The sequence below is a fragment of the Monodon monoceros genome, unplaced genomic scaffold, assembly GCF_005190385.1.
Source record: "Monodon monoceros isolate NGI ecotype Baffin Bay Population unplaced genomic scaffold, NGI_Narwhal_1 Super_Scaffold_9, whole genome shotgun sequence".
Classification (NCBI taxonomy): Eukaryota; Metazoa; Chordata; class Mammalia; order Artiodactyla; family Monodontidae; genus Monodon; species Monodon monoceros.
Window position 1 is genome coordinate 4,185,525 of NW_021703786.1, and position 13,533 is coordinate 4,199,057.

The window sequence follows — 13,533 nt, forward strand, 5'->3', positions numbered from 1 at the left end:
CTTGCTGAGACTTGGGGAAATGGTTTGTTGTTACAGCTCAGTTACTTTCTAAAGAAGTAGGCTACCTGCACCAGGAGTCTGTTCTTTGATGTGTTAATGTTCTTATACTCATCAAAGGAGCCTTGATAAGTCAATACCAAAGACTGATCCAAAAGGTCAATTAAAATCCTTAACAGCAGCAGTCCCCAACCTTTTTTTTTTTAATTTATTTATTTACTTATTAATTTTGGCTGCATTGGGTTTTTGTTGCTGCGTGCGGGCTTTTCTCTAGTTACAGAGAGCGGGGGCTACTCTTTGTTGCGGTGCGAGGGCTTCTCACTGCGGTGGTTTCTTTTGTTGTGGAGCACCAGCTGTGGAGCATCAGCTCTAGAGCACAGGTTCAGCAGGCATTGCTGCGCGGCATGTGGGATCTTCCCGGACCAGGGCTCGAACCCGTGTCCCCTGCATTGGCAGGCGGATTCTTTAACCACTGCGCCACCAGGAAAGTCCAGTCCCCAACCTTTTCGGCACCGGTTTCCTGGAAGACAATTCCACAGCTTCGCTCACTCTCCCGCTGCTCACCTGCTGTGTGACCCGTTCCTAACAAACCGCAGACCAATACTGGTCCATGGCCTGGGGGTTGGGGACCTCTGCTTAACAGTATTCAGGGGTGGAGCCAAGGGATGGAAACCCTTGTGTTCTAAAGGAGTACCACCCATAATTGGAATAGAAGAGAATGGGCTGCCTCAACCTGGGCCTGTTCTGTTGGTATGATGAGGACAAAAATGTACTTATTTATAGAAAGATGGCCAAATGATTGCTTGCTTACTTCAGTCTGCACCTCTTTATAGCTAATTATTCTCAATCCCATTACTGAAATGGAAGCTGAGTTTAGCAAATTGTTTGGCCGTTAACATTTAGTGCACAAAATTCTTAATTAACAAAATAAAATACTACAATCCATTGTAAATCACTTTGCTAAACTTTTAGGCTTCGTAAGGAATTTTGTCTTGTCCAAGAGCTACTTTCAAACCGCTTGCTGATCTGGTACTCATATGTCGATTCCCTGTGGAGCTGAGTGAAAGAATGTAAAGGGAGCCGATTAAAGAAACTTTGAGCCCGAATAGACAAGCAGAGGCCATCTTGTCCATCCTTCTGCCTCCAGGCAAAAACCATCACCTGCACCAAAAATTTTTGCTTGAATCCTGCTGACAAAAATGCTCACCGGGCTTCCCTAGTGGCGCAGTGGTTGGGGGTCCGCCTGCCGATGCAGGAGACGCGGGTTCATGCCCCGGTTCGGGAGGATCCCGCATGCCGCGGAGCGGCTGGGCCCGTGAGCCATGGCCGCTGAGCCTGCGCGTCCGGAGCCTGTGATCCGCAATGGGAGAGGCCACAACAGTGAGAGGCCCGCGTACCGAAAAAAAAAAAAAAAATGCTCACCACATGTAAATGACAAGTCATGATCCATTTAATGCAACTAAAGCAGATTGTTAACTGTTCAAGACTTATTTATTGTGTTCTAAGATGCTGAGTATGAAAGCTCATCTGAATTGTTTCAATTCCTCCTTTCTAGACAATTATTTTGTACAAGAAATGTACTCAAATAATTGTAAAGCTGTGGGAAATTTGTGTCCAGGAAATAAAGTTATCTTTATCATCTTATTAAATCTATTTTTGGTTTCCTTTCACTCAAGGTCTACCTTACGGGTGGGAGGAAGCTTACACAGCAGATGGAATCAAGTACTTCATCAAGTAAGTACAAGCATCTCAACCAAGTAAGCAATTTTCTTCACATCTGGAGAGAACCTGGAAGTTGCAGAATAATCAGTAATACCAAGAAACCCTCTTGGAGGTTACAAAAATTAGTAACAAGAAGTGAAACTTCACCATTTTCATTTCATGTGATTTAAATGCTAGTATCAGATATCATTTAGGAAAAAAAAAACCCTAATAATTATTTCAAGGGAAACATCAAAAAATTGGAACAGGATTGTCATTTGAACCTAAATGTTGGCTGCCTCAATTCACTTTTGGCTAAAAGTATTAATATTTATGCAAAGTTAATATCTAATGAAAAAGTCTGCTTTGTCTCAAAACTTATTAACAATAATAGTAATAATAATCAACATTTTTTCATGCTTTGCAGTGTACACAGTTCATTCATTCTGCAATTTTTTTTTTTTTTTTGCGGTACACGGGCCTCTCACGGTTGTGGCCTCTCCCGTTGCGGAGCACAGGCTCCGGATGCGCAGGCTCAGCGGCCATGGCTACGGGCCTAGCTGCTCCGCAGCATGTGGGATCTTCCCGGACTGGGGCACGAACCCGTGTCTCCTGAATCGGCAGGCGGACTCTCAAGCACTGTGCCACCAGGGAAGCCCTGCAAATATTTTTTGAGCATTTGCTGTGCGCCAGGCAGTATTCCATACCTTGGAGATACAGTAGTGAGATATACAGACTATATATATTCTATATATTCTCTGATATCTAGGAATTTACTTAATAGTGAGGAAAAACATACAATATATAACTGAGGAGATAAATGAGACAGTATATGAACAAACCTCATCTCAATGGAGTCTCAGAACATCCTTCATTTATAGATGAAAAAAATAAGAGCCTAGAGTAGTTGCCAAAAAATCCACAGCTAACTAAGTCACCAAGCCAGAAAGGAACCCAAGTCTTCTGATACCAGGATTCTCTCTAGTGTACTAGACTGATAGAGACCTCTCTTTGAAAGCCTCAACAGAAATACATTTTCTAGCTGCTGGACTGGTTAATTTTACTCTGGACACAGCAATCTGGTATACTTCCACTATGTTCTGAGTAGCTCTTTTCATGTCAGAGTTGGAGTTATGAGAACACAAGGCGGATTCCCAGCACCCTCGTAAAATCCCACGAGACTTCCTTATATGACCCTTTTTTAGCAAATGATACTTGGTATGCATTTGGGGAGGAAAAGAGAGATGTGTCCTTGCTGTTCTTTCAAATGTGCAAGTATTTTTCAAAGCAATATCCACATTTTGGATTCTCAAGCTCTGTGACTTTACACAGGTTTCTCCATCTCTCTTCATCTCAGTTTTCTCATCAAAAAATAAGGGGAATTGTACCTACTTTATAGAGTTGTTAAATGTTAAGCACCTAGCATAAAATTTTGAACACAGTAGATACCTAATAAAATAGTCATCATTAACTTACAACATGGAGAAAACATCATGGTGGAAAAAAGAACAGGAAAAATCGTATGACCATTAAAGACATTGAAAATTCAGAAGCTTCATATTTTGAAAAGATTTAAGGAAAAGCTAAGGGTAAACCTGGCAAAGTATTTTCTTGATTTTTTTTTCTTGTGGTCTCTAGCAAAAAGTAATTAATAAAGCAAAGGTGTAGTTTATAATACATGAAGGAGAAAGGGACCTTTGGAGCAAACGACCCCGGAATTCCATGAACAGATTACATTTAGCGCCATACTATTCACTTCCCAAATCATAACTCTTCTGGAAGGAAAGTTTCACTTCAATATGCTGTATTAACTATGTTTAGTTCCTGAGAGATTTGAATCACTGTACTGTAGGGGTGACAAGAAAATGAAAAACCACATCCAAATTTGCACTGGGTTTCTTTCTTATGTTCACTTTGTAATGGATAAGGGGACAGATGTGGGGATGTGGGGGGCGGTGATGCTCAACAGCCAGGCATACGTTAGGTGTATTTTTCTATGCATTGTATTCTCTAATCTTCTTAACACTGTAGAAAGTGGGCATCGCTCAGCTCTTAATAGGATGATATTATGATGGTGATGAGCTGCATCCTGCCCTCAGCCATGCCTGTCTCCTAGAAGGTCCCCAAAAGAAATGCCCCATCAAAGGAAGGCAAACTAGCATTCATTGTAAACCCAGGTTCTGAAGTCAGAGGCCTTTGAAAACTGTCAGTAAATGAGTCTGGACCCTGTGGGGAACTCTTTCACCAAGGCTTAGCCTTAGCCATCTGTCAGTATCCTAACCCAAAGCTGTGTCAGAGCCTAACCAGTGCCCTGTGAGGAAAGGAAAGGATAAGGGCACCATCACCAACTACCAAGGAAAAGGAGGGAGAAAGAGACGTGAGTGTGAGTCAGAGAGTGAGCATGTCCCATTGCCTGGTACCCAGTGGTTTAAGCCACTGTCCTTTGCTGACTGGAACAGTAGCCTTGGGCTGGGCTCCTACTATAAGGGAGAACAGCATCCTAGGAGAAGAGAGAAGAGAAGCAGTAGCAAGCCCTTTGACTGCCCTGAGATCTAACTCAGTCCCTGTAGAAGGAATGGAAAGCGGCACCACATTTGTATAATCCACTCCAGTCATAGAAAATAATGTACACTCTTTAGGGAGTTATCTTCCTTGACCTTAATCTTGACTCCTAAGGAAAGCAGAAAAGAGGTAAGATAGATTTGTTAAAGGACAGTGGTGGGCATCCTTGTCTCACCATTACAGTTGGAGAAACTCTGTGGAAAAGAGGCTAAACTCATCCAGGTCAGGCAGTAGTAAAATTTCAGAGTCAAGATACAGCTCCAGGGTTGTCTGAGTCCAAAGCCATCCCCCCAAAACACACACCCATGCTGCACCATCTCCATCTCCTTATTTTAACGTAGCATGTTTACATATGATGAGAAAGATATTTTAAACTGATCTTGATTTTGTTAGAATTCTATACTTTATTCATTTTTAAATAGCAGAATAGAAACTTAGTTCTAAGCACAAGTAGTTATCTCCTGGAGACTAGAAAGGTCAAACAGTAAAGATAAGAAAATCTAACAATATACCAGTGTTTTCTTTATCTTGTCTCATGGAGGAATGGACTGCTTACCATGAGTTGGCTTTTTTTTTTTTTTTTTTGCGTTACGCGGGCCTCTCACTGTTGTGGCCTCTCCCGTTGCGGAGCACAGGCTCCGGACGCGCAGGCTCAGCGGCCATGGCTCACGGGCCCAGCCGCTCCGCGGCATGTAGGATCTTCCCGGACCGGGGCACGAACCCGTGTCCCCTGCATCGGCAGGCGGACTCTCAACCACTGCGCCACCAGGGAAGCCCGAGTTGGCTTTTTTGCTAGTCATTAACCCCATTCAAGCGCCAACGTTTATTTTAGTTTAACTATTCTTAATGGAAGTCTTATTTTACAAGTATTGTGTGCTTTCCTGCCTTCTTCTACTGAGGCCCCTGAACAAAATCATTATAAACATCAATCTTATACATAATACAGTGAGTTCTGCAGGGTGATGTTAAGCTGTATAAGCTAGAATAGAGACACAGCTGTCATCTCTCCCCGATCTCAACATGCCTGGCCATCTCCTCATCTCCATTCTCCTTTTCGATCCTCTACACACTTCACCATCTTCCCCAGGAGTTTATTTGAGGAAGACAGGATGCCAAATAATCAGACTAATTTGAATTGCTTGTAAATAGTCCTGGAGTGTGCATCTACAAGTGTTTATATGTGAGTCAAGTGCATAAGTTCTGGTGCAGGTGGATTTGATTCCAGGAAGGCCATCTGGTATAAGGAAAAGAAGAGCATGGGCTTTGGATTTGGAGAAACGTAGGTTCCAATGCTGGTGTCTCCACATAATAGCTGAATGACCTTGGCATGTTTACTAAACCTCTCTGGGCTTTAATTTCTACATATAGAATGGAAAGAATATTAGCCCTTCATAGAGTTCCTGCCCAGAATGAATGAGCTTATGTATGTAAAGAGCCTATCATAACACCTGACCCAAAGTAGACATTTTCAGCCAAGGTTAGGCCTCTTCACTTCCTCCTAACATTTTGATGAGGGTTTCCTCTCAGCTCTTAGCTGCGTTCAGATAGGATGCCAAATAAGTAATGTCTGCATAAGCAAGCATCCACTATATGTCTTTCTTGGAACTATTCAGATTTTTGTTTTTTCATCCTCTCACTACCCCAACAAAACTTTTGAGCCTGGCTAGCCTGTGTTAGCTTTTGGGTAGGAATAGTTCATTTACCATGTGAATGGTAATTTGGAGGCAAGAAATAACAAGTAATGAACTCAGTTCATTGCATCTGTCACCTTTGCTTAAAAAGAACAGTGACTGAGATCACTCTTCCAGAACATTGGAGGAGATGCCGGTCTGTGTATGTATACACAATGTCTGAGATTGACACCTGTCACTGTCTTCCCGGAAACTGAATTGTTAAATCTGATGGAAGCCAAGCCTCGGGCAAAGGAATAACTGTCAGTGCTGTCCCAAGAATGCCTAGACAAAGACGGTCTTCATTGAATATTCCTATCTACCCACATGTCCATTGCACACCCATTAATACTGTGTAGTCATCTACTTACCTTCTGACACAAGAGAAGAAAGCATTTTATCTCGTGTAAACAAATATAATCAAAATATTGGCATTGCTAGAGCCAGTGTTTCATAGAACTAACAAACATATACGTCTATATATTTATATGTGTATACACCAATATGTGTATGCACATATGCAAATAGGCAGGGCTTACTCACTTGCTATATAAATACCAGTGCATTCAAGGGAAAACTTTCTTATTTTCTCCTTAGAGAGAGAATTGCAGCGTTCTTAAATTCAATGACAAAATGCCAGTTATCTTGATAGCGCTGTAATGAAATTATCTGATAAACCTGATCATTTTACCACCCAACTTCCTATCTTCCCTTTGCAGTTATATACTATTACAGATTTATAATAGTCTTTTGATATGATTCCACTTTAAAAGTTCATATATTTTATATGTGTGTTATATAATTTAACAGAATTATTATGAGTTATGTTTGAGAGTAAAAATGAACTTAATATTACAAACTAGACATAACTGCTACGTTGCTTTCATTGAACTCTTTTTTTCTATTGAAGGTTTCAGATTCACTGTGATCACTGGCCATGATTTCATGTATTAATTCTCTATTGCTGCTTAATAAATTTCCCCAAAATTTTGCAGCCTTAAACAATAAACATTTATTTTCTTACCCAAGTTGCAGAGGGTCAAGAACCCGGATGTGGTTTCGCTGGATCATTCTGACTCTCTCTCGATGTGGGTTTCTCATAAAGTTGCAATCAAGCTCTTAGCCAGGTCTGGGAATTGAAGAGTAGCTTAATGGGGCTGGAATATTTGTTCCAGGCTCACATGTGAGGCTTCAGTTCCTCACCATAAGTGGACCTTTCTCCATCCATAGGGCCATAGGGCTGCACAAACATGGCAGCTGGCTTCCCCCACAGCAAGGGACAAGAGAAAAAGTGAAAGCAAGAGAAACACCAAGATAAAAACTGCAGTGTCTTTTATAACCAATCTCAGAAGTGATTGACATACCTTCTGCCATATGCTACTGGTCACAGAGAGCACCCTGGTACAGTGTAGGAGGCAACTATGCAAGAGTGTGCATGCCAGAAGGTAAGGACCACTGGGAGCTATCTTAGAGGATGCCTATGACAAGGCTGTTTCACAATGTACTATATATAATATGTTAATCAATAATTAAATTATTATATATATAATCTATACATCTCTATAAACGATACAAAAATCTCAATATCATATACTTGCTTCAAACATTATATTATACTGTTGGTGATTTTTCAAGTAGGTATACTCATTGGTTTTTTATTTTGTTTGTTTTTTTAAACATCTTTATTGGAGTATAATTGCTTTACAATGGTGTGTTAGATTCTGCTTTATAAAAACGTGAATGAGTTATATATATACATATATATGTCCCCATATCTCTTCCCTCTTGCGTCTCCCTCCCTCCCACCCTCCCACCCTCCCTATCCCATCCCTCTAGGTGGTCACATAGCACCGAGCTGATCTCCCTGTGCTATGCAGCTGCTTCCAACTAGCTATCTATTTTACATTTCGTAGTGTATATATGTCCATGCCACTCTCTCACTTTGTCCCAGCTTACCCTTCCCGTTCCCCATATCCTCAAGTCCATTCTCTAGTAGGTCTGTGTCTTTATTCCCGTCTTGCCCCAAGGTTCTTCATGACCTTTTTTTTTAGATTACATATATATGTGTTAGCATACAGTATTTGTTTTGCCCTTTCTTAATTACTTCACTCTGTATGACACACTCTAGGTCCATCCACCTCACTACAAATAACTCAATTTCTTTTCTTTTTATGGCTGAGTAATATTCCATTGTACATATGTGCCACGTCTTCTTTATCCATTCACCTGTTGATGGACACTTTGGTTGCTTCCACGTCCTGGCTATTGTAAATAGAGCTGCAGTGAATATTTTGGTACGTCACTGCTTTTGAATTATGGTTTTCTCAGGGTATATGCCCAGTAGTGGGATTGCTGGGTCATATTTTTAGTTTTAGTTTTTTAAGGAACCTCCATACTGTTCTCCATAGTGGCTGTATCAATTTACATTGCCACCAACAGTGCAAGAGGGTTCCCTTTTCTCCACACCCTCTCCAGCATTTATTGTTTGTAGATTTTTTGATGATGGCCATTCTGACCGGTGTGAGATGATATCTCATTGTAGTTTTGATTTGCATTTCTCTAATGATTAAAGACGTTGAGCATTCTTTCATGTGTTTGTTGGTAATCTGTATATCTTCTTTGGAGAAATGTCTATTTAAGACTTCTGCCCATTTTTGGATTGGGTTGTTTGTTTTTTTGACATTAAGCTGCATGAGCTGCTTGTAAATTTTGGAGATTAATCCTTTGTCAGTTGCTTCATTTGTAAATATTTTCTCCCATTCTGGGGGTTGTCTTTTCATCTTGTTTATGGTTTCCTTTGCTGTGCAAAAGCTTTTAAGTTTCATTAGGTCCCATTTGTTTATTTTTGTTTTTATTTCCATTTCTCTAGGAGGTGGGTCAATAAGGATCTTGCTGTGATTTATGTCATAGAGTGTTCTGCCTATGTTTTCTTCTAAGAGTTTGATAGTGCCTGGCCTTACATTTAGGTCTTTAATCCACTTTGAGTTTATTTTTGTGTATGGTGTTAGGGAGTGTTCTAATTTCATTCTTTTACATGTAACTGTCCAGTTTTCCCAGCACCACTTATTGAAGAGGCTGTCTTTTCTCCACTGTATATTCTTGCCTCCTTTATCAAAGATAAGGTGACCATATGTGCATGGGTTTATCTCTGGGCTTTCTATCCTGTTCCATTGATCTATATTTCTGTTTTTGTGCCAGTAGCATACTGTCTTGATTACTGTCGTTTTGTAGTATAGTCTGATGTCCCGGAACCTGATTCCTCCAGCTCCGGTTTTCTTTCTCAAGATTGCTTTGGCTATTCGGGGTCTTTTGTGTTTCCATACATATTGTGAAATTTTTTGTTCGAGTTCTGTGAAAAATGCCAGTGGTAGTTTGATAGGGATTGCATTGAATCTGTAGATTCCTTTGGGTAGTAAAGTCATTTTCACAATGTTGATTCTCCCACTCCAAGAACATGGTATATCTCTTCATCTATTTGTATCATCTTTAATTTCTTTCATCAGTATCTTATAAATTTCTGCATACAGGTCTTTTGTCTCCTTAGGTAGGTTTATTCCTAGATATTTTATTCTTTTGTTGCAATGGTAAATGGGAGTGTTTTCTTAATTTCACTTTCAGATTTTTCAACATTAGTGTATAGGAATGCAAAAGATTTCTGTGCATTAACTTTGTATCCTGCTACTTTACCAAATTCATTGATTAGCTCTAGTAGTTTTCCAGTAACATCTTGAGGATTCTCTACGTATACTATCATGACATCTGCAAACAGTGACAGCTTTACTTCTTCTTTTCCAATTTGGATTCCTTTTATTTCTTTTTCTTCTCTGATTGCTCTGGCTAAAACTTCCAAAACTATGTTGAATAATAGTGGTGAGAGTGGGCAACCTTGTCTTGTTCCTGATCTTAGTGGAAATGGTTTCAGTTTTTCATCATTGATGACGATGTCGGCTGTGGGTTTGTCATATATGGCCTTTATTAGGTTGAGGAAAGTTCCCTCTATGCCTACTTTCTGGAGGGTTTTTAATCATAAATCCGTGTTGAATTTTGTCAAAAGCTTTCTCTGCATCTATTGAGATGATCATATGATTTTTCTCCTTCAATTTGTTAATATGGTGTATCACATTGATTGATTTGCGTATATTGAAGAATCCTTGCATTCATAGGATAAAGCCCACTTGATCATGGTGTGTGATCCTTTTAATGTGCTGTTGTATTCTGTTTGGTAGTATTTTGTTGAGGATTTTTACATCTATGTTCATCAGTGATATTGGCCTCTAGTTTTCTCTCTTTGTGACATCTTTGTCTGGTTTTGGTATCAGGGTGATGGTGGCCTCGTCGAATGAGGTTGGGAGTGTTCCTCCCTCTGTGATGTTTTGGAAGAGTTTGAGAAGGATAGGCGTTAGCTCTTCTCTAAATGTTTGATACAATTCGCCTGTGAAGCCATCTGGTCCTGGGCTTTTGTTTGTTGGAAGATTTTTAATCACAGTTTCAATTTCAGTGCTTGTGATTGGTCTGTTCATATTTTCTATTTCTTCCTGGTTCAGTCTCGGAAGGTTGTGCATTTCTAAGAATTTGTCCATTTCTTCCAGGTTGTCCATTTTATTGGCATACAGTTGCTTGTAGTAATCTCTCATGATCTTTTGTATTTCTGCAGTGTCAGTTGTTACTTCTCCTTTTTCATTTCTAATTCTATTGATTTGAGTCTTCTCCCTTTTTTTCTTGATGACTCTGGCTAATGGTTTATCAATTTTGTTTATCTTCTCAAAGAACCAGCTTTTAGTTTTATTGATCCTTGCTATCATTTCCTTCATTTCTTTTTCATTTATTTCTGGTCTGATATTTATGATTTCTTTCCTTCTACTAACTTTGGGTTTTTTTTGTTCTTCTTTCTCTAATTGCTTTAGGTGTAAGGTTAGGTTGTTTGAGATGTTTCTTGTTTCTTAAGGTAGGATTGTATTGCTATAAACTTCCCTCTTAGAACTGCTTTTGCTGTATCCCATAGGTTTTGGGTCATCGTGTTTTCATTGTCATTTATTTCTAGGTATTTTTTGATTTCCTCTTTGATTTCTTCAGTTATCTCTAGGTTATTATTTTTTCCTGTAATTGATATCTAGTCTCACAGCGTTGTGGTCGGAAAAGATACTTGATACGATTTCAATTTTCCTAAATTTACCAAGGCTTGATTTGTGACCCAAGATATGGTCTATCCTGGAGAATGATCCATAAGCACTTGAGAAGAAAGTGTATTCTGTTGTTTTTGGATGGAATGTCCTATAAATATCAATTAAGTTCATCTTGATTAATGTATCATTTAAAGCTTGTTTCCTTATTTATTTTCATTTTGGATGATCTGTCCATTGGTGAAAGTGGGGTGTTAACGTCCCCTACTATGATTGTGTTACTGTCGATTTCCCCTTTTATGGCTGTTAGTATTTGCCTTATGTATTGAGGTGCTCCTATGTTGGGTGCATAAATATTTACAATTGTTATAACTTCTTCTTGGATTGATCCCTCGATCATTATGTAGTGTCCTTCTTTGTCTCTTGTAATAGTCTTTGTTTGAAAATCTATTTTGTCTGATATGAGAATTGCTACTCCAGCTTTCTTTTGATTTCCATTTGCATGGAATATCTTTTTCCATCCCCTCACTTTCAGTCTTTATGTCTCCCTAGGTCTGAAGTGGGTCTCTTGTAGACAGTATATATATGGGTCTTGTTTTTTTATCCATTCAGCCAGTCTGTGTCTTTCGGTTGGAGCATTTAATCCATTTACATTTAAGGGAATTATCGATATGTATGTTCCTATTACCATTTTCTTAATTGTTTTGGGTTTCTTACTGTAGGTCTTTTCCTTCTCTTGTGTTTCCTGCCTAGAGAAGGTCCTTTAGCATTTCTTGTAAAGCTGGTTTGGTGGTGCTGAATTCTCTCAGCTTTTGCTTGTCTGTAAAGGTTTTAGTTTCTCCATCAAATCTGAATGAAATCCTTGCTGGGTAGAGTAATCTTGGTTGTAGTTTATTCCCCTTTGTCACTTTAAATGTGTCCTGCCACTCCCTTCTGACTTGCAGAGTTTCTGCTGAAAGATCAGCTGTTAACCTTATGGGGATTCCCTTGTGTGTTATTTGTTGTTTTTCCCTTGCTGCCTTTAATATTTTTTCTTTGTATTTAATTTTTGATAGTTTGATTAATATGTGTCTTGGCGTATTTCTCCTTGGATTTATCCTGTATGGGACTCTCCATGCTTCCTGGACTTGATTAACTATTTCCTTTCCCATATTAGGAAGTTTTCAACTATAATCTCTTCAAATATTTTCTCAGTCCCTTTCTTTTTCTCTTCTTCTTCTGGGACCCCTATAATTCGAATGTTGATGCATTTAATGTTGTCCCAGAGGTCTCTGAGACTGTCCTCAATTCTTTTCATTCTTTTTCTTTACTCTGCTCTGCAGTAGTTATTTCGACTATTTTATCTTCCAGGTCACTTATCCGTTCTTTTGCCTCAGTTATTCTGCTATTGATCCCTTCTAGAGAATTTTTAATTTCATTTATTGTGTTGTTCATCACTTATTGTTTGCTCTTTAGTTCTTCTAGGTCCTTATTAAACGTTTCTTGTATTTTCTCCACTCTATTTCCAAGATTTTGGGTCATTTTTACTATCATTATTCTGAAATCTTTTTCAGGTAGACAGCCTATTTCCTCTTCATTTGTTAGGTCTGGTGGGTTTTTACCTTGCTCCTTCATCTGCTGTGTGTTTCTCTGGCTTCTCATGTTGCTTAACTTACTGTGTTTGGGGTTTCCTTTTCGCAGGCTACAGGTTCGTAGTTCCCGTTGTTTTTGGTGTCTGCCCCCAGTGGCTACAGTTGGTTCAGTGGGTTGTGTAGGCTTCCTGGTGGAGGGGACTAGTGCCTGTGTTCTGGTGAATGAGGCTGGATCTTGTCTTTCTGGTGGGCAGGTCCACATCTGGTGATGTGTTTTGGGAGGTCTGGGCCTTATTATGATTTTAGGCAGCCTCTCCGCTAATGGACGGGGTTGTGTTCCTGTCTTGCTAGTTGTTTGGCATAGAGTGTCCAGCACTGTAGCTTGCTGATCGTTGAGTGGAGCTGGGTCTTGGTGTTGAGATGGAGATCTCTGGGAGATTTTCGCCATTTGATATTACTTGGAGCTGGGAGATCTCCTCTGGACCAATGTGCTGAACTTGGCTCTCCCACCTCAGAGGCACAGCCCTGACGCCTGGCTGGAGCACCAAGAGCTCCAGCTTCATTCACACGGCTCAGAATAAAAGTGAGAAAAGAAAGAAAGAAGAAGATAAAACAAAATAAAGTAAAATAAAACAAAGTTATTAAAATAAAATTTTTTTTAATAAAAGAAAAAAGAAAGAAAGAAGAGAGCAACCAAACCGGAAAACAAATCCACCAATTATAACAAGTGCTAAAAACTATACTAAAAAAAGAGAGAGAAAAAAAAAAGGGGGAGACAGAACCCTGGGTCAAATGGTAAAAGCAAAGCTATACAGACAAAATCACGCACAGAACCATACACACTCGCAAAAAGAGAAAAAGGGAAAAATATATATATATATCGTTGCTCCCAAAGTCCACCTCCTCAATTTG

General features: G+C 39.5%; 1 protein-coding gene across 5 annotated transcripts in view; it reads left to right on the forward strand.

The window, feature by feature from the left end:
* The window catches only part of STXBP4 (syntaxin binding protein 4), a 180,306-nt gene that overhangs the window by 154,544 nt on the left and 12,229 nt on the right, over window positions 1–13,533 (forward strand). For all 5 annotated transcript variants that reach the window (XM_029211804.1, XM_029211807.1, XM_029211808.1 and 2 more), the window contains one exon: window positions 1,674–1,731. In XM_029211804.1, coding sequence (XP_029067637.1) covers window positions 1,674–1,731 — 58 coding nt within the window. The remainder of the gene's footprint in view (window positions 1–1,673; window positions 1,732–13,533) is intronic.